At 34.2% G+C, this 23,888-nt stretch overlaps 1 protein-coding gene across 1 annotated transcript in view; it reads right to left on the reverse strand.

Moving 5' to 3' along the window:
• The window catches only part of LOC150103418 (uncharacterized), a 150,849-nt gene that overhangs the window by 36,207 nt on the left and 90,754 nt on the right, over window positions 1-23,888 (reverse strand). Inside the window, exons 7-8 of the mRNA XM_090398475.1 lie at window positions 16,904-17,058; window positions 17-136 (exon numbers count right to left, since the gene is read on the reverse strand). Of these exons, the coding sequence (XP_090254601.1) occupies window positions 17-136; window positions 16,904-17,058 (275 nt within the window). The remainder of the gene's footprint in view (window positions 1-16; window positions 137-16,903; window positions 17,059-23,888) is intronic.

Here is a 23,888-nt window from a genome sequence, read left to right on the forward strand (position 1 = left end):
ATGGTATAATACTTACAATTGATTTCATCACTTCCATCCCCACAGTCATTAGTTCTATCACATTTCCAGGTCTCTCTTATACAATGTCCATTACTGCATAAAAAGCCACCCTTTTCTGAATTACATAGATCAGGACCTACAGAAGGAAATTAAAACTATTTAATATACTTCAAATAAATCTCATATTAACATTTCTGGAAGGGGCAAAACATACATATCCATTTATTTGGATATAAAATTATGAATACATTTCTGAATCTATATGGCACTTGGAACATTAAATGACACCTGCAATGAGATGCAGCTGATGTTCTTGACAATGTAACATCTTATTTGCATGTTTATATATGTTGTGTCATCCTATCTTGCTGACTGATCTAATTATGATGGTTAGTTGAACTTATCCTTACTTCTTTAAATTCCGTTTTTTATTTGTCAGATGTTGATTGATGCTGATCCAAATATAAAGAAATTTACATTATCCTGCGCCACCTTATATTCAGATTAGTCTATATAATATAGAGGAATCAATCATCAACTAACGTTTGCAATCTCACTTTTCTACAGGCCGAGATTAATATTATCATGTAAGGCTTCCACAAAGTCCAATAAATTTTTATGAGCAGTGCAATGAAAGGAAATCAGGCAAACATCAATTTGAATTCAATAAAACAAAACATTTAATGCAGGGTTATATAACTTGTACATCTAAGTATAACTTTCTAAACAAGATAATGCAATTGAACAAATTCAAAATATCAGTTAGGTTTTTAATTCTTAGATCTTATTATTCAAGACATAAGCATTTCTATCACAACTTGTCTCTATTCTATGAGACAAATCATATCATCTACACATCGATTTAGTTCTAGTGCTTAGAATAGATACAATGCATTAGGTATCAAACATTCAGCTCTCAGTTCTCTATATTCTGCCAATTAATAGAAAATAGTTTTCACAGTTCAAAGTTCCAGAATTCACAATAAATATTTTTATAGTTGGCTTCTCTAATTCATTTCTAGTCTATAAACACTTAATTGAATTACAAGGCAAATATCAATTCAAGGAGAAAATACTTTAGTGCTTCATTCCTTCGACTATTTATAGTCAAACATCATCTCAGCTAGGGTATATGTATATTAGGCGGAATTAACTTTCATTTGCTTCACACTGGATGTAAAAAGGATAAGTCTTACCGGGTTACAACTTCTGCACATTATCAAAATTCCTGCTAACTAATTACTGCGAGGAAACACAATTCAAAGAAATCTTCACTATGTTATCTGATATATTAAACACAGAGCTACATAAGTGTTGACACATTAGATTTATGTCATGTACTAATTCCTTATCTTCCACTATGTATTGACTTCAGCTCTGCAGCTTTCTTCCTCTAATCATTAGGAATCTATTGTAATATCAGAAATCCATAGAGGTAGTTTTTAATGCCTATTTATTACTGGTCCTTTCCTTGTCGATTTTTTCGCATATCTCAACTCGCCTTTTGTCACACACAACCAGTCTCTTCGCTGTCCCTAAGCTTTCTCTCCAGTTTACTTTCGTTTTCCAATTAACCGCATTTATTTTTCCTGCCAAAATCCGGTTCTAGCCAGTTCAGCTTACATCTACAGGTTTCACTCTATATCATAGCCGATCACATTTTAAGCATGCGCTAACTAAAAACAACTGTTTCTCCTTTACTAGCCAATTAAATTCATTTAGAAGAATTACATAAAATCATATCAGCAGAATTCCACTTACATACATTCTCTTTCAGAAATAACAAATAAGGAAATAATCTGTAGTTAACATAAAATACGTTTAAATATGATAAATACAAATTTTTATAATACATATGCACAGCTTCTTATATTTATACAGGAACAAATAAAATAAATTGAATGACACTTTAATATTCAGTGTTTTCAGTACTAATATAAATCCCAAAATTATATAATTAAACAATAATAAACAAACTAAAAGTAACCTATATGAATAATAATTTATAAGCAAGTGATTAACATCAAATATTATTTACAAGAGTTGCTTAAATAATGGCAAATTATGTTAAATGTGAATGAAGTATTATAATTCTCAAATATCTTCATTCACAATTTAACATATATAAGTTGTTGAAAAAAAAAAAAAAAAATCAATGTTTAAATCAAGCTTCAATTAAATTTATCATCATCAAATTCCTGACATGTACCCTCAAGGGGTGTACAGGATATGATAGTACTACATGAAAAATTTACATCACTACTAACTTTCTATCTACAATTTTCCTCCAAATCAGTCTGTTACTTGTCAAGACTCCAACATTATCAGATCTTATATTTCTATCGTCTAAGGCACATTGTACCATATCAATCCACCTATATCTTGGTCTTCCTCTGGGTCATTTTCCTGCCAACCTGGCAAAGAACAAGTTTTGCTAATTTTTCCTCGCCCATTCTGTTTAAGTGACCATACCACCTGAGATTAGCTCTGCTAATGCATTCCTGGATGCTGACAATGTCATGTTCATTCCTAATATCCTCGTTTTTAATATGATATTGCCATTGATGCCATCTGTTCACACCTATAATTCTTCTCAACACTCTCATATCTGCGGTCTCTAGTCTTTGGTCAAATGTTTTACTTCTGACCCAGCTCTCAGATTCATAAGTTAAAACTGGTTTGAACACTATCTTGTATACAGCTAATTTAGTGTTCCGACTAATTTCTCTCTTATTCCATATGAATTTATTCAAGTGACTGCCTACAATGGTAAGCTTTGTTGATTCTGTTGTCTATTTCCATATTTAATTTACCATCTTCACTAAAAATCGTGCCTAAGTAGCTGAAATGTTTTACTTGTTTCACAGGTTCCCTGTTCATAACACAGTTGACATTTTCAACAATTCTACCTATTTTCATTGTCTGTCTTTTTAATGCTGACCTTCATACCATATCTATTACAACAGTTATTCAATTTAATCAGGGAATCTTGCAAACTTGAAGCAGATTTATTTAGAAGTATAACATCGTCCGCATAAAGCAGAGCTTACATTAACATCTCCAATTTTGATATCATGTTTAATACAACTTTCCTTCATAATGTGATCCATATAGATAATGAATAACAGAGGGGATAATGTACATCCTTGTCTCACACCAGATTTAACATCAAACCATCTTCCTATACTCCCTTCAATTCTAACTGCTGACTTACAACTCAAATAAAGACTAAGTATTGCTTGATATAATGCGCTCAATATAACTGTAGCGTATTGAATAGCTTCTCTCTCTCTCTCTCTCAGTACCTTGTCATATGCCTTTTCCAGATCAACAAAACTTAAATACAGATCTTTGTTATATTCCCATGCTTTCTCAACTATTTATCGTAAAGTGAAGATCTGATCCTGACAGCCTCTATTTGGCCTGAATCAAGCTTGTTCTTCACCAAGCTTTTCTTCCACAATTCTTCTCAACCATTTCTCAAGTATACTTGCATAGATCTTGCCAGGAACACTCTGTAGGGAAATACCACTGTAATTCTCACATTCAGTTTTATTTCCCTTTTTATATATGGGTACTATTACAGCTCTACTCCAATCATCGGGAATTCGTCCCTCTGTCCAGGCTCTCTGAACTATGCAGTGCAGCCACTGTAAGACTTTTATACCACCACACTTCAGCATTTCTGGTCAAATATCATCTAGTCCTGCTGCCTTTCCACATTTCAAGCCATTGATGGCTTTTTCTACTTCAAGTATGCATATGTATTCTTGACTGTATGCCTGTTGAGTGTTTTTTACCACTATGCTTTCCCTGCATGTTTCATTTAGCAATTTTTCAAAGTAATTACTCCATACTTCAAGGATATCTTTTTTCTCCTATTTTCATGTCATCTTTATCATCTCTAACTCCTTTTACAGCACTCTTTCCTATATTTCTAAGCTTCTTCAACAACCTCCAGAATATCTTACCACCTTCTTGATATTTATTTTCTATGTTCTTGCCAAAGTCTTCCCATGACTTTTGTTTAGTTAGTTTTACACAGTGTTTTACTTTCTTACATTTGTCTCTGTATTCTCTAAGAGCAAAAGCTGACTTATTTGCCAGGAACATTTGATATGCTTTCTTCTTTTCCTTCACTGCCTCTTTAACTTCCTGTAGTTCTGATTTTTCTATCCTTGCAGACAACCTCGCCACATGCCTCTCTGGCTGAATCAATCAGGGATTTCTTCAAGGTTTACCACTGAATCTCCAAGGTTTGGTTCCTGTTCTCAAACTCTTTCATTTTTTTTTCAATAATCTTTGTGTATTTTAGTCTACAGTTCACATCTGAGAGCTGCTCAACTTTAATTCGCTTTAAATCTTTCTTACATGTTATTCTTTTCAATATGAAATTCAATTTTATCCTGCTCAAGACTAAATAGTGATTGCTTCCAATTTCAAATACTCTGTACACTCTGGTGTCCTGCACCAGGGAGAAAACATCACTATCAACAATAACATAGTCAATGAGACTTTTCTTATTCCTAGCCTCTTCTCTCCATGTGAATTTGTGTACATTTTTGTTGGAACATGGGGTTAGTAATAACCAGTCCATGTCCTGAGCAGAAATCCAACAGATATTTGCCATTATTATTAGCTTTGCTCTTTTCTCCAAATTTTCCTAAAATATTTTTGTATGTCTCACAATCATTTCCTACTCTGCTATTTAGATCCCCAACAAGGACCAACTTTTCCTTTTTCATTGTGTCAGTTGCTTTTTCTAAAGCCTCAAAAAATTCCTCCACTTCTACCTTAGAACCTTCTGTGGGACCATAGGCACAAATAAGTCTCATTGTCCAGTTCCCCCATTCTCATATTTGCCCACATTACTCTACTTGAGACTGACTGCCATTCAAGAAGATTAGCCTCATATTTTGTGTTGAATACTATGGCTACTCCTTTTCCTTGATTGTCATTGCCTGAATATAACATTTTGTATTTATTGCTCAGAAAGATCTCACCAGTTTTTGTCTTTTTTGTTTCAGTCACCCCTATTAAGTCGATCTGGTACTTATCTAATTCTTCAGCTAGCTCCATTTCTTTGCCTTTCAGGCTTCTTATGTTGATAGTACCGATCTTTAACTCTGGTGATGCGTGTTGTGGGCTTTCAGATTTGTTCCAGTAGTTGACCTTTCGCTGTTCGCCCTAGCGAAATCAATGGGGGGGCTTTGTTTAACCGGGCGACGCCCCAGTCGGCATAAATTTAAGATATACTGAAAGCAAAAATCATTTGCTTCTTTCAACATACTTCTTTTAATAAAATTTTCTTCCTCTTTACTACATTAACTTCAAAGTGAAAGTGTGTGTGTTTGAAAACAAAGGCTTTATTAATTATGCATATATTCTTGACACATACACACGACAAAAAATGCAAAGAAAAGCAAAACAAACAATATGTATAATGATAAGATTGCTGACATTTACATCGAGTGTATACATATAAGTCTGCTTAGATATGTTATGTGCCATCCAGTTGTTTTCGACTCTTGCTAATCTTGTGAATAAAGGCTCTCCATCCTACTTGGACTTTCTTTCAGCAACTGTAAGTTCAAGTTGCTAAGTTCTTTTATGTTGTCCATACAACTCTTGTGTCTTCCTCTTCTTTCCCAACATAAGAATGCCTCCAAGGAGCATTCTTATCTACTCTCTAAAATCTTCTTATTGGTCATTCTTGCAGCCCATGGGAATCTTAAATCTCCACAACATCCATAATTCAAATGAATCTATTCATGTCTTTCTTCTTAATAATCCAGCTTTTACATCCATATATCACAACCGGAAATACATTGCTTTGACAAGTCTAACTTTCATAGCCTTACTAGCACCTTTCATAATATTTGTCAGGTTTAACATAGCTTTTTTTTTTTACTCTATGACTATCTTTCTTTTAATTTCATCTTCACATTTACCGTCATTTCTGATTCTAGACCCCAGTAAATCATAACTTTCAACAATTTCTATTTTATCTCCCTCTATTATAAATTCATTTAAATTGCCAGAAGCTATCACTTTTGTTTTGCTTATGTTTAAATTAAATCCAGCTTGGTTACTATCTGTCTTAAACAATACAATCAACTGCTCCAGATCTTCCTTAGTTTCTGCTATGAGGATTGTATTATTTGCATATCTTAAATAATTTATTTTTCTGCCACCAATCTTAATTTCAGTTGGGTCTTTGTCTAAGTTAGACATTCTCATAGTATATTCACTATAAATATTAAAAAGGTGACAGTATACAACCCTGTCACACCCTTTTTTTTCACTCAAACACTGTTTCTCCAAAGACTGTTTTTATTGAAGCTCCTTGGATGTCAAACTCTTAATCTCTTATCAAGAGAATTGATCTCATTACAATACACGGTCTGTTGTGATCCATGCAATCAAAAGCTTTCTTATAATCTATCTCATGTTTGCTATTTGGTCTCTAGTTCCTCTACCTGTCCTAAAGCCTGCCTGTTCTTGTGGCATTTCTCTATTCACACATGTCCCTAGTCTTTGTTGGATCACTTTCAGCATAATTTTACTCGTATGCTTAGATATAATACTGCTATTATGTGTGCAAGATTCAGTGTTCTATTAAAAAACTATGAAAGGCAAAATTTGTTAACTTTACATACAAAACATTAGATGTGTTTTTATTTATTTATTAAGTAAAGTTAAGGTGATAAATACTGTGGGAATATACATGTTGATCCAGCCGATCTGAAGAAATTCAATATAGAGCATAAAAAGATAAACTTCAAAATATCTAGGAAAACAGAACATTGAACATGTTCTGTTTTAGAAACAAATAAAAGGCTTTTCAATAACTTGTGGATAATAAACATTTAAGTATACCAAAACAAAATCACTATGAGCAAATTAGAGTTAACATGCTGTCTATTTTTGGTTTCAGGATGTTGATTCTCATGTAAATTATTCTGGGCTACTCTTGACAAGTGAAGTTTTGCAATTAACATTACTTTAAAAAAAGATTTTGTTTGTTCTGAAACCAGAGAATGTTTGCAACCTAAAACTAGAAGAAAGTCAGTTATTAACTAACTCATGCATACTGACATCTGTTGAATGCTTGCCATTCAAAACTGTCAGTGGATAGTTTTGAGACAGAAATCTTTATTGATGAAAAACAAAAAAGAATGATGCTTTGACTCTTTTGTGCTCTGATGAATTTCCTCAGAAGAGGATTTATGCTTCCTTGAACTCATTTATGTTTGTGTAAATTTCCCCATGAAAATCAAATAGGCTATTTGATTTTCATGAAAGAGTATTATCATTCTTGATTCAACTTCTTACTGCTAACATTGGCATCATTATTAGTTGTAATAATCTCATCGTTTGATTTAATGGAACGAAATCAGGACAATGAAATTATACACAATTAGCATTATACATATCTGAAAAGGGGAGGGGGGGGCTTTGCATTATGAGATACTAAAGCAATTAATGTGAAGTCATTATCCTCTATATACAAGTCCAGTCTTGAAGATAATTCACATGCAAACTTTGTTTCCTTACACTCGGATAAAGGATTAAACCAAGAACATAATTTCTTGGCATCTTTGTTTTAACATTGTTTCTCTTTATAAGAACATAGAAAATAAATATCAGGAAGGTGGTAAAATATTCTGGAGGTTATTGGAAAAGCTCAGAAATGGAGGAAAAACTACTGTAAAAGGAATAAGAGTTGATAGAAGGGATATGAAATTGGAAGATATTCTTGATGTATGGAGTAATTACTTTGAAAGATTGCTACATGAAACAAACAGTAACAGCAATCAACAGGAAGCCATCTGGAATATACACACACACACACACATATATATATATATATATATATATCTATATATATATATATATATATATATATATCTATCTATCTATACTTGAAAACGCTATCACAAACCTGAAATGAGGAAAGGCAGATGAAATAGATGATATTCGACCTGAAATGCTAAAATATGGAAGTATAAAAGTTTTACAGTGGCTACACTGCATAATTCATAAAGCCTGGTCAGAGAGTCGAATTCTTAATTCCATCTATAAAAACTGGAATAAAGCTGAATGTGAGCGTTTTCTACCACCATGCCATCACTGCTTGTTTCGTGTAGAAATCTCTTTGTAGAGAATCACAGAGGAATTTCTCTGAGAATTCCTGATAAGATTTAAGCAAGCATTCTTAAGAAACAGCTAAGAAAAATTGTAGAGGAGAAGCTTGGAGAAAAGCCTGGGTTCAGGCCAAGCAAAGGTTATCAGGATCACATTTTCACTTTAAGATAAATAGTTGAGAAATTATGATAATATAACAATGATGTATATTTAGGTTTTGTAGATCTGAAAAAGGCATATGACAAGATGCCAAGAGGACAGCTGTTCAAAATGCTTCAATTATATGGTGTAAATAGGACATTGTATTAAGCGATACACAGTCTCTATTTGAATTGTAAATTAGCAGTCAGAATTGAAGGAGATACAGGAAGACGGTTTGATGTTAAGTTAGGTGTGCGACAAGGGTGTACATTATCACACTATTATTCATCATCTATATGAATCACATTATGAAGGAAAGAAGTATTAAACCTGATATTGAAATATGATATGTTAATCCTAGCTCTTTATATAGATGATGTTATACTCCTAAATAAATCTAGGACAAGTCTGCAGGATTCCAAGACTAAATTGAATAACTGCTGTAAAAAATTTTGTTTGAAAATAAGCATTAAAAAGACAATGAAAATAGGTTAAAACACACCTGAAAACATCAACTGCACCTGTGAATAATTTTTAGTCAAGATGGCTAAAAGTCAAGTGAATACATTTATATGGAATAAGAGAGAGATTAGTTGACAAACTAAACTAGCTGTATACAAGACAGTGTTCACACCAATTTTAACTTACGGATCCGAGAGCTGGATTAGAAATAAAACTCTTGATCAAAGACTGAAGACCACAGATATCACAGTTCTGAGAACGATTAGTGGAGTGAACAGATGGCATGAATGGCAATATCACATTAAAAATGAGGATATTAGGAAAGAACTTGACATTGCTGGCATTCAGAAATGTGTTAGAAGAGCTAATCTCAGGTGATGTGGCCACTAAACAGAATGAGAGGACAGATTAGCTAATGAGTGTTCTTTTGCCAGTATGGCAGGAAAAAGACCTGAGAAAAACCAAGATGTAGGTGGATTGACATAGCAAAATGTGCCTTAGAAGACAGAAATGTAAGATATAATAATACTGGAATGTTGACAGATATAGGCTAATCTGGAGGGAAAATTGTTGGTAGGAAGTTAGTGATGATGTACAGGGTGTTCGGGATAAATTTGACATATTTATAATTAATTATATTTTTCCGTAAGTTACATGTATTAACACACACTTCTCTTCATTTAAAAGTTTGGACCCTTCTTCATTCATATACAAGATGTCAGAAAGGATGGATAGCTGGAACCCACCTGAATCATGGAAGAGAATAACTTGTATCATGATGATTCGTGCCCGCCATCAAAATAAGGATATTACGACTGCTGCCCAATGCTCCCTGAATACAGTAAAAACAATCAGGCATGAACTAGAGACTTGCAATGGTGACTACGAGGATGTAGCAAGAAGAAAGATCCCTAGCAGACGATCTGATTGCGTTCGTACAGCAGAATTCCTCGCAAATCTGCAGGAACAGGTGTTGAAGAACCCTGGCATTGGAATTCGGGCTTTGTTCGTGGAGTTGCTAACTGTAGTCAAGCCCTGGATAACAAGGGTAGCCAATGGTAGGCCGTATGTATGGCAGCAGGATTCGGCCCCTTGCCACACCTCTTGGAAAAGTCAAAAATGGTTGTCTGAAAATTTCTACGACTTCACCAGTCCAAATGTTTGGCCTCCAAACTCCCCAGACCTTAACCCCATGGATTATTTTGTATGGGGCGCAGTTGAAAAAGACACCAATCGCACTTCCAGTAATACAAAAGCCCAGTTAATGGATAAAATTAAAACAGTTTTTGCGGCCCTTCCCAGGGAGACTGTAGCATCAGCTTGTTCGAGGTTCCGAAGCAGAATTGAAGCTGTGATCGATGCTAATGGTGGTTATTTTGAGTAAATCTTGTTGATAGTATTGTAATTAACTCTGCCTGTAATGTTTTTTTGTCAATTCATTAAATTTAATAGATACAAAGAAGATTTTCTTTTTCCTTACGAAACTGTCAAATTTATCCCGAACACCCTGTAACTTTTATGTAGTACTATCCTAAGATCCTGTACAACTCCTGCCCCTGAGGGGTATATGTCAAGAATTTGATAATGCATCTTAGTATAAACTAAGCGAAAAAAATAATTCCAACATCCATCTCTTCTGATTCAGAGTATTTTAATATAAATTGATACACTTCGTATTTCCCATACACCTTGTGTATGGGAAATATGACTTCTGTTACTTCAACCATGGTATCACTTCCGGGTCTGACTCCCACTGATGACAGCTTATTTCCCGGGAAGTAGAGAGGTTTTGCTTGTCACTGGGTGGAACCACTGCGGAGTTTCCTTGTCCTGCAATGATCCTCTGGGGTCAACTCAGATTTAGAGATTTAGAGTAATCTTCCAGATCACTCAATTTTTAGAAAGGCATCCCTGCACTTTAACATACCTCAATAAAGGTTGAAACTAGTCGGGTAATGGTCCTTCCCATAATCCTTAGCATTATGGGATGGTAAGTTATGTGAAGTTATTAGCCTCTATACACAAGAAGCCCAGTAGCAAAGACACTTCATGTGCAAATTTTGTTTGCTAATACAGTAGAATCTGCTAATCGCAAATAATATTATCAATCGGGTGCCAAAACACTAAAAGGAATTAAAATTAATCCGTCTATTATAATCAAAGTTCTGGTTATTGTTATCAAAATCCTCGAATGTTTAGAATTTTGTGTCTCAGAATTCTAAAAAAAAGGAATCGGGAGAAAATTTGACAAAGAACATTTGTCAAAACCTGACTTTTTTGTTAATCTTCTTTCAATCTGAAATCTTCCAGGCAAATGCAGTTGGGTAATCTTAATCTTCTGTAAAACTTTAAATCTTATTTATATCCCCAGGCAAATGCAAGGGGATATAAATAATACAGTCTAATTGTGATTTTTCGAGTTCATTTTCGTGCTCTCTTTCAGTAAGTGAATTTGACTTTAAGTGCTCGTTAAAACAGTCCTTAGCATTATGGCAGAAGTAAGTAAAAAAACAAAGATTTATCTTTAAGAAAATCAAAGAATTTTGGAGTGCTATGATAAGTTACCCAAAATGAGTCAATGTAGCGTGGCAGTACATTCAAAAATTTCAACCACTCTTGTGTAAGATCTTAAAAAACAGATCAAACATTGAATCTTCAGCTCTTACTAATGAAAACATGGATCAGAAGAGAGCCCGATCTGGTAAGGATACTCAAGTCGAATCAACATAAAAATTTGGTTTTGTAATGTTTGCGAAAAGAATGCATCGAATAATGGGCCTTTGATGTGTCAAAAAGCAGAACTTGCAAAAATAATGGACAAAGAAAATTTCACTGCAATGGCTGGATTGTTTGACAGGTGGAAAAAGCAAGAGAATATTGTGTACAAGCATATTCATGGTGAAGAAAAAAGTGCTGATTTTTTATCAGCTGATGTGTGGAGACCAACTGGCCAAAAATTATTGATGAATATTCTGCTGGGGATATTTACAATGCAGACGAAACAGGACTATTTTCGTGCAATGCCCGAGCATATTTATTTGTTTAAAAATAAAAGTATTGAAGGATTTAAATCTTCAAGAGCAAGTGACAGTTCTTTCTTGTGCCAATATAAAAGGTGAGAAACGAGAGCTCTAGTGATTGAAAAAAAGTAAAAATCCTCAATGTTTTAAGTCAAAAGTTTGCCTGTTGACTACAAGCTTTTTAAAGCTTATTATCGCTGGGAAGTTCATGTGAGAATTATAGCTGAACTTGATTATATAAAAGACCAATCTGATGCAAGTGCAATTGCAAAAAAGATTTCCCTTCTTGATGCATTGCATTTGGTAGCAATGTCATGGAAGCAAGTCTCAAAGAAGAGGAGGTCTATTGAAAACTGCTTCCAAAAAGGTGGATTTTTTTAAGACAAACTCAGAAACTCCGAAGAATTTGAACATCTTACAAATGAAATTTTTGATTTAATCTGAAAATTGGTTAGATATTGATAACATCGTTGAACTGGTGGCTACAATGACAGTGTTGGAAATATGTCAAGCTGCTTCTGATGAGAACTTTAAACTAATAGAAGAAAGTGAACCTAATACAAGTATAGACGAACAAATTTTAGAAGCTCCTCCAACCAATGCCCAGATGCAAGAAGCTCTATGAATACTTTGTCATGGAGTGCAACACACAGCGAACAAACTTTGAAAGGCATTATGAGTATGAGCAATTTATTCATGAACTACTATATTCAAAGATATGACATACAATACTAGATAAGTTTTTAAAATAAATTTTATGTTGTTGCTTATTAAAAAGTTGTTGATAACAATAAATTAAATAATGTTCATAACAATAAATTGAAATACATAATGCAATTTTTTATATCCTTTGTTTAATGTTATCAGCCAGTTATTGTTATCAAAAAGCGACTAAAGACACCTGCTTATTGTGATCCCAAAGTGATCACAATAAGCAGTGTCTGCTGTATTTGGATATAGGTTTAAACCAAGAATATAATTTCTTGGCATCATTAATTATAAGACAATGAAATAATTAAACACAGGCTTAATAGTTAATATTTTGTCTGTCACCTAGACATCATCTGGTATACAATATAAAAATTGTAATAACACACACAATAAATAGAAGGAATTAGACTACTTTGAGTCTGAAGTCCTATGAGGGGTGCCCTCTGGGTGCTGTTGACTAGCCTCTATTGGCCAGGAGGTTTAAGAATTAAAGTTTTCCAAATCTTGGGAAATTTAACACAACCGTATTGATTTACATTAAGGCTGGTTTTTTAAACCTGCTGTTGATTCTAAAATGGGTCTTTCAATTTTGTATTTGCTGTGATGAAGCACGGTACTATTTTCCATCTGATCCTGTGTATGGTATCTAAAGGTTACCTATACCCAAATGACCATAGTTGTGGCAGTGGAAGTTTCTTAAAAGCAGCAAAATAAATATTACTGTGTTAAAATTCTCAAGATTTGAGAAACTAATTCTTAGGCCCACATTCAACAGCAATGATAGAAGGTATTGCCCTCAAAGGACTTCAGATTCAAAGCAGTCTGATTTCTTCCACTTATTGTGTGTGTTATTACTATTTTAATATTGTACTCCTGAAGATGCCTCTGTGACATGAATTATTGGAATGATTAAAACTGCTGTTTATTTCTCTGTGCTGTATTTATCCCATTAAATTTAATTATGAGCATAAACCAGCACCTAGCCCTAAACACGTACTTAGATTTGGTTGGTTTGTAATTCTGCTACTGATTCCAAAAAAAAAGACTTTCAATTCTGTACAAGGTGTCCAAGGCAAGGTGGGCCACACCTGATTAAACTGTGATTAGTTCTGGGGATCCATGGATTACTATACCAAAAAAATAATCCATGGATCCCCAGAACTCATCATAATATCTCACCCTTTGTATAGTCAATAGTTGTTCACAGGTCACCAATCAGCACATCTTCCCAGATCTGACAGTTTGTCATATGTAACGTAACTCACCACTGCAACTTATCTTGCAGACACCTGGTTAAAAGTTCCTTTCTATCCAATAAACAAAATCTCCAATCACCTGAAACCTCGTAAACTACCACATCCATCACTTCCTGACATGCTTCTTGAAGGCTGGCTTAACACAAGGGACAAGAATTGAAAGTGGAATGAGAAATAAAATGTTTCCATACCAAAGGAACTACTTCGGTTATACATTCAGTGCAAATGTTTGGATCAGAAGACCAGAAATAATCATCCAATCAACAAAGAAATGAGACAGGAAATGAATGATCATTCACTCAATCCTGTTATGTCAGATAACATGGAGATTATGACGGCTCTTCCAATGAAAAAAACTGGACTGTAGTCTTTATCAACCAGAGGTCAAACATCCAAAGCACACTTTGAAGAGTTATCAGTCAAGAAGAGATCTAGAATGAAGAGTGGTTAGGGCTATCTGGTAGAACAAACAATTTGTGTAGGATTTCCGGTGATAGCAAATGTCTTAGCATCTATCTGCTTGATCTGTGCAGGCTGCAAAAAGGAAGTCATATGGAGTTTCGAATATTAAGATCACCAAGAAAGAATGAACTCAGTACCTAGTAGTCAGCCTGCAGAACAACTGTTTTTAAATAATAACCAAGAAAAGAAGGAATGTTAAGTCTATCCATGATATCTGATATTATCTATTTCTCATGCAAGTGTGTGGTATTTAATGCCAGAAAGAATGGGACTAAAGTAAACCAGGACTTTGCTCAAGTCCAAACACATCAAAATGGTGGTGTTACACTGAATAATGACACTCATTTAAAACCTAGTGAGGAGGTAAAAAAAAAATGGACATTTTAGAGGTAGGGAGGGAAAGGATATATATATATATATATAATAATAATAAAAGTTATATGGGTATCTGCATGGAGTCAAAATAATCATGGTGGGAGATCCACACTAACCTTTATACACACAATAACTATCCTTAAACTCAATCACTGTTACTTACTAATCATACAACTTCTAGGAGTGCCCACTAGTTCTCTCACTATGTCATGTATTGAAAAGCTTCCTTTGTGTCAATCTCACAGAACCAGTTTTTTAATACCGTATCGTTTCTATCATGTCTCCTCTTTTCTGCTTATCAAATGAACTTTGTAATCCACACACCTTCAACCTACCCTTACATGGAGAATTTCACAGACCTGTCATCAGCTTTTCTCCACCATTTCCTGATTCCCAAGAAACTAAGTGACCAAATCATCTGTAATTTGATCACTTTTTTTTTAAGGCTATGGTTTACAACAGTAAACCATAGCCTTTAAAAAAAAAAAATAAATAAATAAAAAATAAGAATACTCGTTAGCATGTTTTTCAACATCCAAGTACAGTGGAACCTCGGTTGTCGAACTTAATTCGTTCCTGAAGGCTGTTCGGAAATCGAATTGTTCGAAAACTGAAACCATTTTCCCATAAGAATTAACGTAAAATGGATTAATCTGTTCACGAACCCCAGATGATTGTTTATTTAAACCTTTACAACAGTACTTCATGCAAATCGTATTCAAAAACAATGAAAATGCATAAAATCTTACATAAAAAGAATAAACACAATAAATAGATAAAATATAGATGAAAATTGATCACCTCTTTATTTTTGAGTATTGTACAGATCGTTGATTTTGCCATACCGAACTGCATAACAAGATCCGAGACACGAACGGCATTTTCATGTTTGGATATGATTTCTTTTTCCATCTTTATCGTGGTGGTTCTAACAACTTTTCTTTTCGCTTTGCTGCTATCACTATTCTTCTGCGGTCCCATGGTGGCTTAATTAATAATAATTTATGAAAAAAAAAAACACAACAAAACAAAGAAAATCAAGAAAACTCACTGCAAATTCAAGCGGGTACCTGCACTGAACGAAGGCTGCCGCCTAACTGACACTTTCCCACCTTACAGCTCAGCATGCTGAGCATGTGGTTGCCGTTCGTCTGTTCGGGAACCGAAATTCTGTCGGAAACTGGGGCATTTTTTGTTCGGAAAATATGTTCGGGAACCGAATTGTTCGAGAACAGAGGCGTTCGACAATCGAGGTTCAACTGTAATTCTTTGAGCTATTCTACCAACTTTTGCAATATGCCCTCTGAACTTCAACTCTGTCCACCATTATCCCCAAGTCCCTAGCCTTATCAATTTCTTGAAATCCAGTAACTAATGTGATATACAGCATGAAACCTTTTCAACCTAAAGTGCATAACCTCATATTTTGCAACATTAAATTGGCAATCATTATCATTTGCCCACAATACCAATTTGTTTAAATCATCCTGGAGGAGATATCTACTCACCTTTATCAATTATTGCTGTTCCCAGTTTTGCATCATCAGCAAACAACTGAATATCTCCTTCCCCCAAATCTTTCTCTTTATCATTAATATACAAATTAAACAGTAGTAGCCCTAGTACAGAACCCTGAAGCACTCCACTGGTACCATAAATCTCCTGGAATCTACTATACATTTCAAATCTTCATACAATAACTTCTCTTTGCTCCCAGTTTCTTCCATTTCTATACTTTCCTACTCAATTTTCATTTTCTCCCTCCTGATGTACCATACAACAATTATTTCTCCAGTTGCTTCACGTCACTTGCCACCAGCTTCATCCACTTCTTTTATATCCTTTTCTTATTTCATGCACAATTGTCCACTTCTTCCACATTCTCTAACACTATTGTTATCTTACCTTATATCATTACTATTAGTTACTCTATTCTTCCACTTTCCACATGAAACATTTCCAACAGACTCTCTCTCCACTCCTGTTTTCATACCACAAACCATTTGCTCTTGGCAATGAGTGTACAGAACACATTCTTCATTGAAATCTCTCCTGTTAAACTCAATAAACAAGGAAGTCTTGGCTGTTATTTTCCTTTGTGTGTATTGGTGCCATGAAAAATGACTTCAACTTTACATTATAAAGTAAGTAAAATACTACCAAAAATAATCACTAAAATTATAATATTCACTAAAATAAAAGCCTTATCTGCAAGCCATGTGCAGCACCACTATGCTACACTCAAAATGGAAGGATTACTCTAAGAAGCAAGGCCTTAATGATAAATACTGTTATTGTTTCACTGCTGGTCGTTAAACTAATGCTTACCACAATTTTTTTCATCAGAAGAATCACCACATTGGGCTATAGAATTGCACCTTTCTTCTTGTGAGTAGCATCCAGATCCTGAGGCACAGAGAATCTTACCATGACAACCTTGAACACATCCTTTTTCATCTTCACCATTTTCACAATCAAGAATCCTGCAATTATCAAACAGGTTTTAATAAAATAACATCAGTTAATTATACAAAATAAGGTAAGTCAAAAATATTGATAACAGAAGCTAAATGATCTATTAAAATGCATGATTCACATATGCATCATTGATAATTCCATGACAAAATTATACCAGGTAATGGGAATATCACCATAATAATACAGCAGCCACAGATAATCTGAAGTGAATCATGTTCAGTTCAGATTATGGGATCACTATTATTTTAAATAGTGATCCCAAACATAAAATTGTGATATTTCAAAATTCTGTTTAATCACTAATTTAAATTTCACAATTTTAAACAGTGATCCCAAACATATTGAGGATGGCATAGGTTCAGGAAGAAAGAAGAAACTTTTGAACAACTGCAAATTTTCCAATCATTCACCACTCTCTCCAAGCAAAATGTATAGTCTGCACAAATCACCCCCTCTTACACAACTCCCAGAAGTGATCCTACTCTCTTTGTCATGTACCGAAAAAAATTTGTGTCAACTTATGAAACTCCTTTAGTAACTTAAGTTTCTATCACATACTCTCTTTTTCACCTACCAACTAAACTATGTAATCCACCTACCTTCAAACTATCTTCATAGGGAAAATTGGAGAGACCTGTCACCAGCTTCATCACTAGTCTCTGGATCCTCTCCACCACCTCATGATGGAGGGATCCACCCCCACCCCCAAAAAAAGTGACCAAACCTGGGCACAGTAGCAAACTGTGGCCAAATCATAGCCTTATATAAAGGGATAATAACCTCCTCATCTTTACTTATGTATTTCAACATCCAGGTAATCTTTTGAGCCTGCCAACATTTGCAATTTGGCACCTGGGAATCAAGTCTCTGTTCATCATTAAGTCACCAACCTTATCATTTCCTGAAAGCTAGTACCATCAATGTCATATATACAGTAATCTTTTCATTCCAAAGTGCATAACCTTCAGATTTTGCAATATTAAATTGGCAACCATTATCCTTCACCCATAATGCAAATTTACTCAAATCACCCTGCATAATATCCACACTGCCTTTATCAACCATTCCTCTCTCCAGTTCTGCATCAATTGAATATACCCCTACCCTATCATTAATATACAAATTAAACAGTAGGGGCTCCAATACAGAACTCTGAGGCACTTCACTAGTCACCTCTCATTCTCCTAGATTCCACTTTACCATTTCCTAGTCTCTCATGTTTGTCATGCCACCAGCTTCATATCCATTTCTATTTGCTCCAACCTTTTAACAGTTTTTTTCCATGATCTATTCTGTCAAATGCCTCTGCAAAAGTCCAGGAATATTATGGTGTAGCCATTTCCAATATCTATTTCTGCTGTCACTCTTATGAAATGTGAGTAAATTATTAATACAGGACCTACTTTTTACAAACTGTCTAACATCATATGAAGGCAGCAGACTCACAATTTTTACTTTCTCAATCTTCATTTTCCTTCTGCAAGCTAGGAGCTTCACTAGCATTCTTGATCTTGGAACATAGAATCGTAATTTTGTCATATTCTCATTAAATACATCTTTTATCATGGAATTTCTCAAAAATACCTTCTTCATACTTCCAGTTTCTTACTCTTTTATACTTTTTCACTTCGCTTTTTCTTCCATTCTCTCCCTCTCTCTCTCTCTCTCTCTCTCCTGCTGTATCACATAGCAATCATTTCTCAAGTTGCTCAAGCTTATATTTTGTCCTGTGAAGAACTTAGTGCTTTTTTTTCCATGTCATTTTGATCACTGATATTAGTTACTTCATTCTATTACTTTCAATGCTATTTACATTCTGCCCATGCAAAATATTTCCCATACACATCTTTTCTCGACTCTCACTTTCCTACCATAAGATATTCATTTTTGGTAATGAGCACATACCTCACAAGGAGTCACCCATGTCAAACTCTGTATTAGGAAGCCTTGACCACCAATTTTCTCGTATGCATCAAGCAAAAATGCTTTTTAAACAATATTGTGTAATGAAACTTACACAAATACTATCTTGCTTCATAGATTTTTGGGTTTACGAGTTGTTTTTCAAGCATCAACAAAATTAAAAATATGAATATTAAATGCTAAATATAAATATGACATTTCACACCACTTGTTGTTAGTTTAGTTTACTGATAATTTTGAAGTATCATAAGAAATGAAAGCAACATTAATATTGCTAATCAGTTTCAGCTTGAGGTTTCTACAAGCGATATCACTGATCTGCTTGAAATACACACAATGGAGAGCTTGAAATGGCAAAATGTGAAGAAGCTGAGAAAAAAGATTTAACAGCTGAAACCTGTGTTCATTCTTTCACTCTTAAAGGTCTTCAGGAAGTTTTTTAGCACACAGAAAAAAGAAATTGAGATTTTTGAGTCACAAGATCCTAATTTCAAGTGCACATGAAAACTGCTACAGATTTAAGAGTTGCTTATGCATGCTATCATGAAATTTATAAAGAAAAGAGAAAATTGTCTTGGAAACAAATGACTCATAATTTCCTTGATTTTTAAACCCTACATCTTTAGATAAATAAATCATTGTTTAAGCATAAACTATTCTTTTGCTGACCTTTATTATTCTGGTCAAATTTCATTACTGAGAACATAACTCCTGTTTTTAACATTTACATCTATAGGAAATAAATTCCCACTTTACAAACAAGTGCTAGGAATGGATGAATTTGAAAGTAGGGAACTACTTGTTATCTCATACCTACATTATAATAATATATCAATGATATATCATTATAATATTTCCTAAAATAAAAAGATGTATTGTATCTGTATTCCAAGTGCAGCATCGCTACTTTCATGCATGACACTAGTGCCACCATTTTAAGAAAATACAGGGTTTGCAAATTAAGTTTCAAGACTGAATTCCCTACAAGCATATCAGAGCAGGCAGGGCCATGATGCAATAATGTTTGTAGCATGTGAATGTACATCAGTATAGGGACATATTATTATATACAACTTAGAGATTAGACATAAGCACTAACTTCATAAATAAAGGTGAAAAATACAATAATAAATAAAAAATATGCAATGATTAAAAAAAAAAAAAAAAAAAACAGACCAAAGATAACATATTAACATTGTCTTCAAACAATGTTATTTACATTATCAAAATTGTACATGTTATTTACATGTATAATTTTGAGTGCTCACTTACATTACAAATTCATAAAGTGCAAATGATCAAACAAATTAAAAAAAAAAATTAATGCAAAATTTGATAATCTTTTTGTCTGACAAGTAGCAAAAATATTGGCTGAATATCTGAAGTGAATGCACATCTCAGCTCCATCTCTAATACAACAATTCAAGATTTCCATTTTGACTTGATAAATGGGGTGCTTAAGGGTCAAAGCTGTATAACGGAGAAGAGACCTGCACATAGCCTTTAAAGGAATGAAGAGAACCTACCAGGGATTCTGACCTAATGTCCAATCCACACCTTCTAGTTGTGCAACAATGATAAGTATCTACCTGGATACTGAACAAATGAGGATGGGCTGGCAATTTGGGATTTAGCTGACCATTTTGTCCTGCTCAAGACTAAATGGTGATCACTTCCAATTTCAAATCCTCTGTGCACTCTAGTGTCCTGCACCAGTGAGAAAACATCACTATTAACAAAAATGTAGTCAATGAGACTTTTATTTCTTGCCTCTTCTCTCCATATTAATTTATGCCCATTTTTAAGTTGGAACATTGTATTAGTAATAACCAGTCCATGTCCTGAGCAGAAGCCCAACAGGTATTTGTCATTATTAACTTTGCTCTTTTCTCACAAATTTTCACAATGATTTCCTACTCTGCTATTTAGATCCCTAACAAGGACCAACTCTTCTGTTTTCAGAAAAGTTGCTCCATTCTGATATTTGTGGTTTATTCTTATTGGCTTAAACCACAAATAAAATGATGGTACAGCATGACAGAATTTCATGATGGCTGGGGTGTCACCCAGTTAAATAACGCCCCTGTTGTTTTTGCCAGGAAACCAGGCCAAAGAGCAAAAAGTCAGCTACTGGAATATCCTGAAACATACCTCAACTCAACATCACCAGAGATCAAGATAGGTAACTATCAACATAAGAAGCTTGAATGGCAAAGAAAAGGAGCTTGCTGAGGAATTGGCCAGATCGACATAAAAGGGATGACAAACAAAAAAAAAAAAGACAAAAACTGGGAGATCTTTCTAAGCAATAAATACAAAATGTTATATTCAGGGAAAAGGAGTAGCTATAGCATTCAACAGTAAATACGAGGATAATCTTCTTGAACTGCAGACAATATCAAGTAGAGTGATGTGGGCAAATATCAAGAATGGGGCAACTTTTTTTTTTTTTAAATGTATCTCAAATTGGATAGCAAAATTTGAAACCTACCAGCATTATTTACGACTTCACTGCCATGTAAGCATGTTTTCAACCACAATTAATTACTCTGTGAAAAACTTTTTCACAGAGTAATTGTGATTTTTCAAATCACAACTGGAATTAAAACTGTATATACTTCAACAACTTGCTAAAACCAATTGAAACCACAAAATCATAGCTAAAATGGTTGACTATAAGATGATGTAGTGTATCAGATAAATTAGCAGAACTTGAAGAAAAGTAAAGGGTTGGTTGTAATAAACCAGGCAACTAAGGCCAGTATATTATATCTGTTAACTGCATCTGCTCTCTTGTTATTGAGGGAGCCTCCAACTCAATTGGTAGCCCCAGACTGGAGCTATTGACTGAGATGGAAGCCTTTAGACACCTATTTGAAGGTGAGCTAGGTGATCTACAGAAGTGAAAGATTCTCCAGAACTTTAACTCCTGGAGAATTTAAAAGAAAAGAAATGCAGGTTTCTTTTCTTTTACGGAGAACAGACAAACTAGTTGGAACACACACATGCAATTGACCAGTTTTACAAGCTTTACAAGTATGAAATACTTCTAAAGAAAAATTATAATTAGAGCCTAACTAAAGAAGTTTAGTGGTCTGACATGCAAAATAAATGACATCTCAAAGTATTCTTGAGAATGCTATATTATTCACCCCGCATCACCTCATGTATTCCTCTATAGAATGCCCTTTATGCCTGTAGAACTACTACTAATGAAGCTGTAATTAAAATTATAGCTTTTAGTATTTTAAGACATTTACTATTTAATAAATGCATTAAAGTAAATAATAAACATTTATTCCAATAACTCCTTCAAAGGAGTTCATTTCTAGTACCATGGTCTGGATTGTGAATCAGATGCCATCAAATTATTGTATGCAATTTTATTTATTTATTATTTTTTTTATGAATTAAAAGAAGCAGAGTGATATGCCAACTGGGATATGTCCCCATTCCTTGGTACACATTGGAAGACCAAAGTTTGGATAGTTTTGAATGGAATGGACAATAAAGGCTTTCATTCCAACAAGAATTATTTTGATAACTATCAGAGCAAGCCTTTATATGACAAAAAATGGAAGCAGCAGTTCAACCATGTCATACATTCTGGAGCAAAATCTGAGGCTAAGAGAATGGTGCTCCAGAGGAAACTTACATGACGTTATCATCTGAGTTACTTAGAGGAGTGTTGACTTCTACAGAAAACCAGAATGACAACTACCAAGAAAAAGATCGAGACTGTTAAGAGAGGGACAATGGCTATCTGGTGTCTCTTCAGCTGTCAAGCTGGAGCTGTGGGCATTGAAGCTACCATGGAAGATGATCATGATGAATTTGTAAAGTACATTTATACAGAAATAAGAAGTAATCAATGGCCAAAGTGATCATCAGAGAGCAGCAAATAAATGCAGCAGAACAAGACAAGGAGATTTTGAGGCACACATGATCAAAAAAGATAATTCTATATTTGGCATGCTCTAGCAGAGAATGTTAACTCACACAAACACGTAAGTGCAATCCTTGAAGTGGTATACTTAACATTTTTAAATAAGATGCGATTTCTTTTCTTGATTAACATTAACCTCCAATCTCTCTCTCTCAAGAATATATCACGAATATTCCTCCCACTTCCAGAAATCAAGTATTACTTAATCTTTAAACAACTATTAATCCTATACAAATCACAAATCCATTCAATCACTAAATACTGTTCTGAAATCTGAGGCAATACTGTTGAAAGTTCCCAAAAACTACTGACTCAGAAAAGAACAATCCGGTTAATTACTGATGCCACTTCATCAGAAGTGGCATCAGTAATTCCCCATATTTTTCTCTAGATCATCTGCTGAAATCTGTTAACATTGATGCAATGCTAGTCTCCATCCTTGCACGATTCAACTCCAAATTCACAGAACAAGTTTTTCTTCTTTACTGCTGTCCTTTGGAACAACTTAACTTGATACCAAGGTTGAAGTAATGCAGAAGTCATATTTCCCATACAAGTAGTGAAAAGCTGTAACACTTTTTCTTCTGCATCTGACCAATGTGATGTAACCAACCATCTTGTTGGTTGGATCATGACTAAAGCACTTAAATATATGCCACTGTATCACATCTGGCAATCTGTGTTCTCTGGCCAATATGACTGTTTTTGCAGGAGAATAAAAACCAGCATCTTCACTGCAATGTTCTTACAAAGGTGCTGAGTTATTGATATTTATTTTCATTATTCGAATATTGTAGTTTCTAGAGGAAAGAGAAAGAAGGATGAATGATTAATATACTGAATCTGAGAGTGAACCAGTCAATAAAATTTTTATCCCTCCCAACTAATTTGTAATGAATACCACCTGAGTTACTAAATCTCTCATAAGTGAATTGTAACAATGTTTTAAGGGAAAAAATATGAAAG

This window comes from Typopeltis vanoorti, chromosome 9 (assembly GCF_054136105.1).
Source record: "Typopeltis vanoorti isolate ZY-2024b chromosome 9, IOZ_Tvanoo_1.0, whole genome shotgun sequence".
NCBI classification, from domain to species: Eukaryota; Metazoa; Arthropoda; class Arachnida; order Uropygi; family Thelyphonidae; genus Typopeltis; species Typopeltis vanoorti.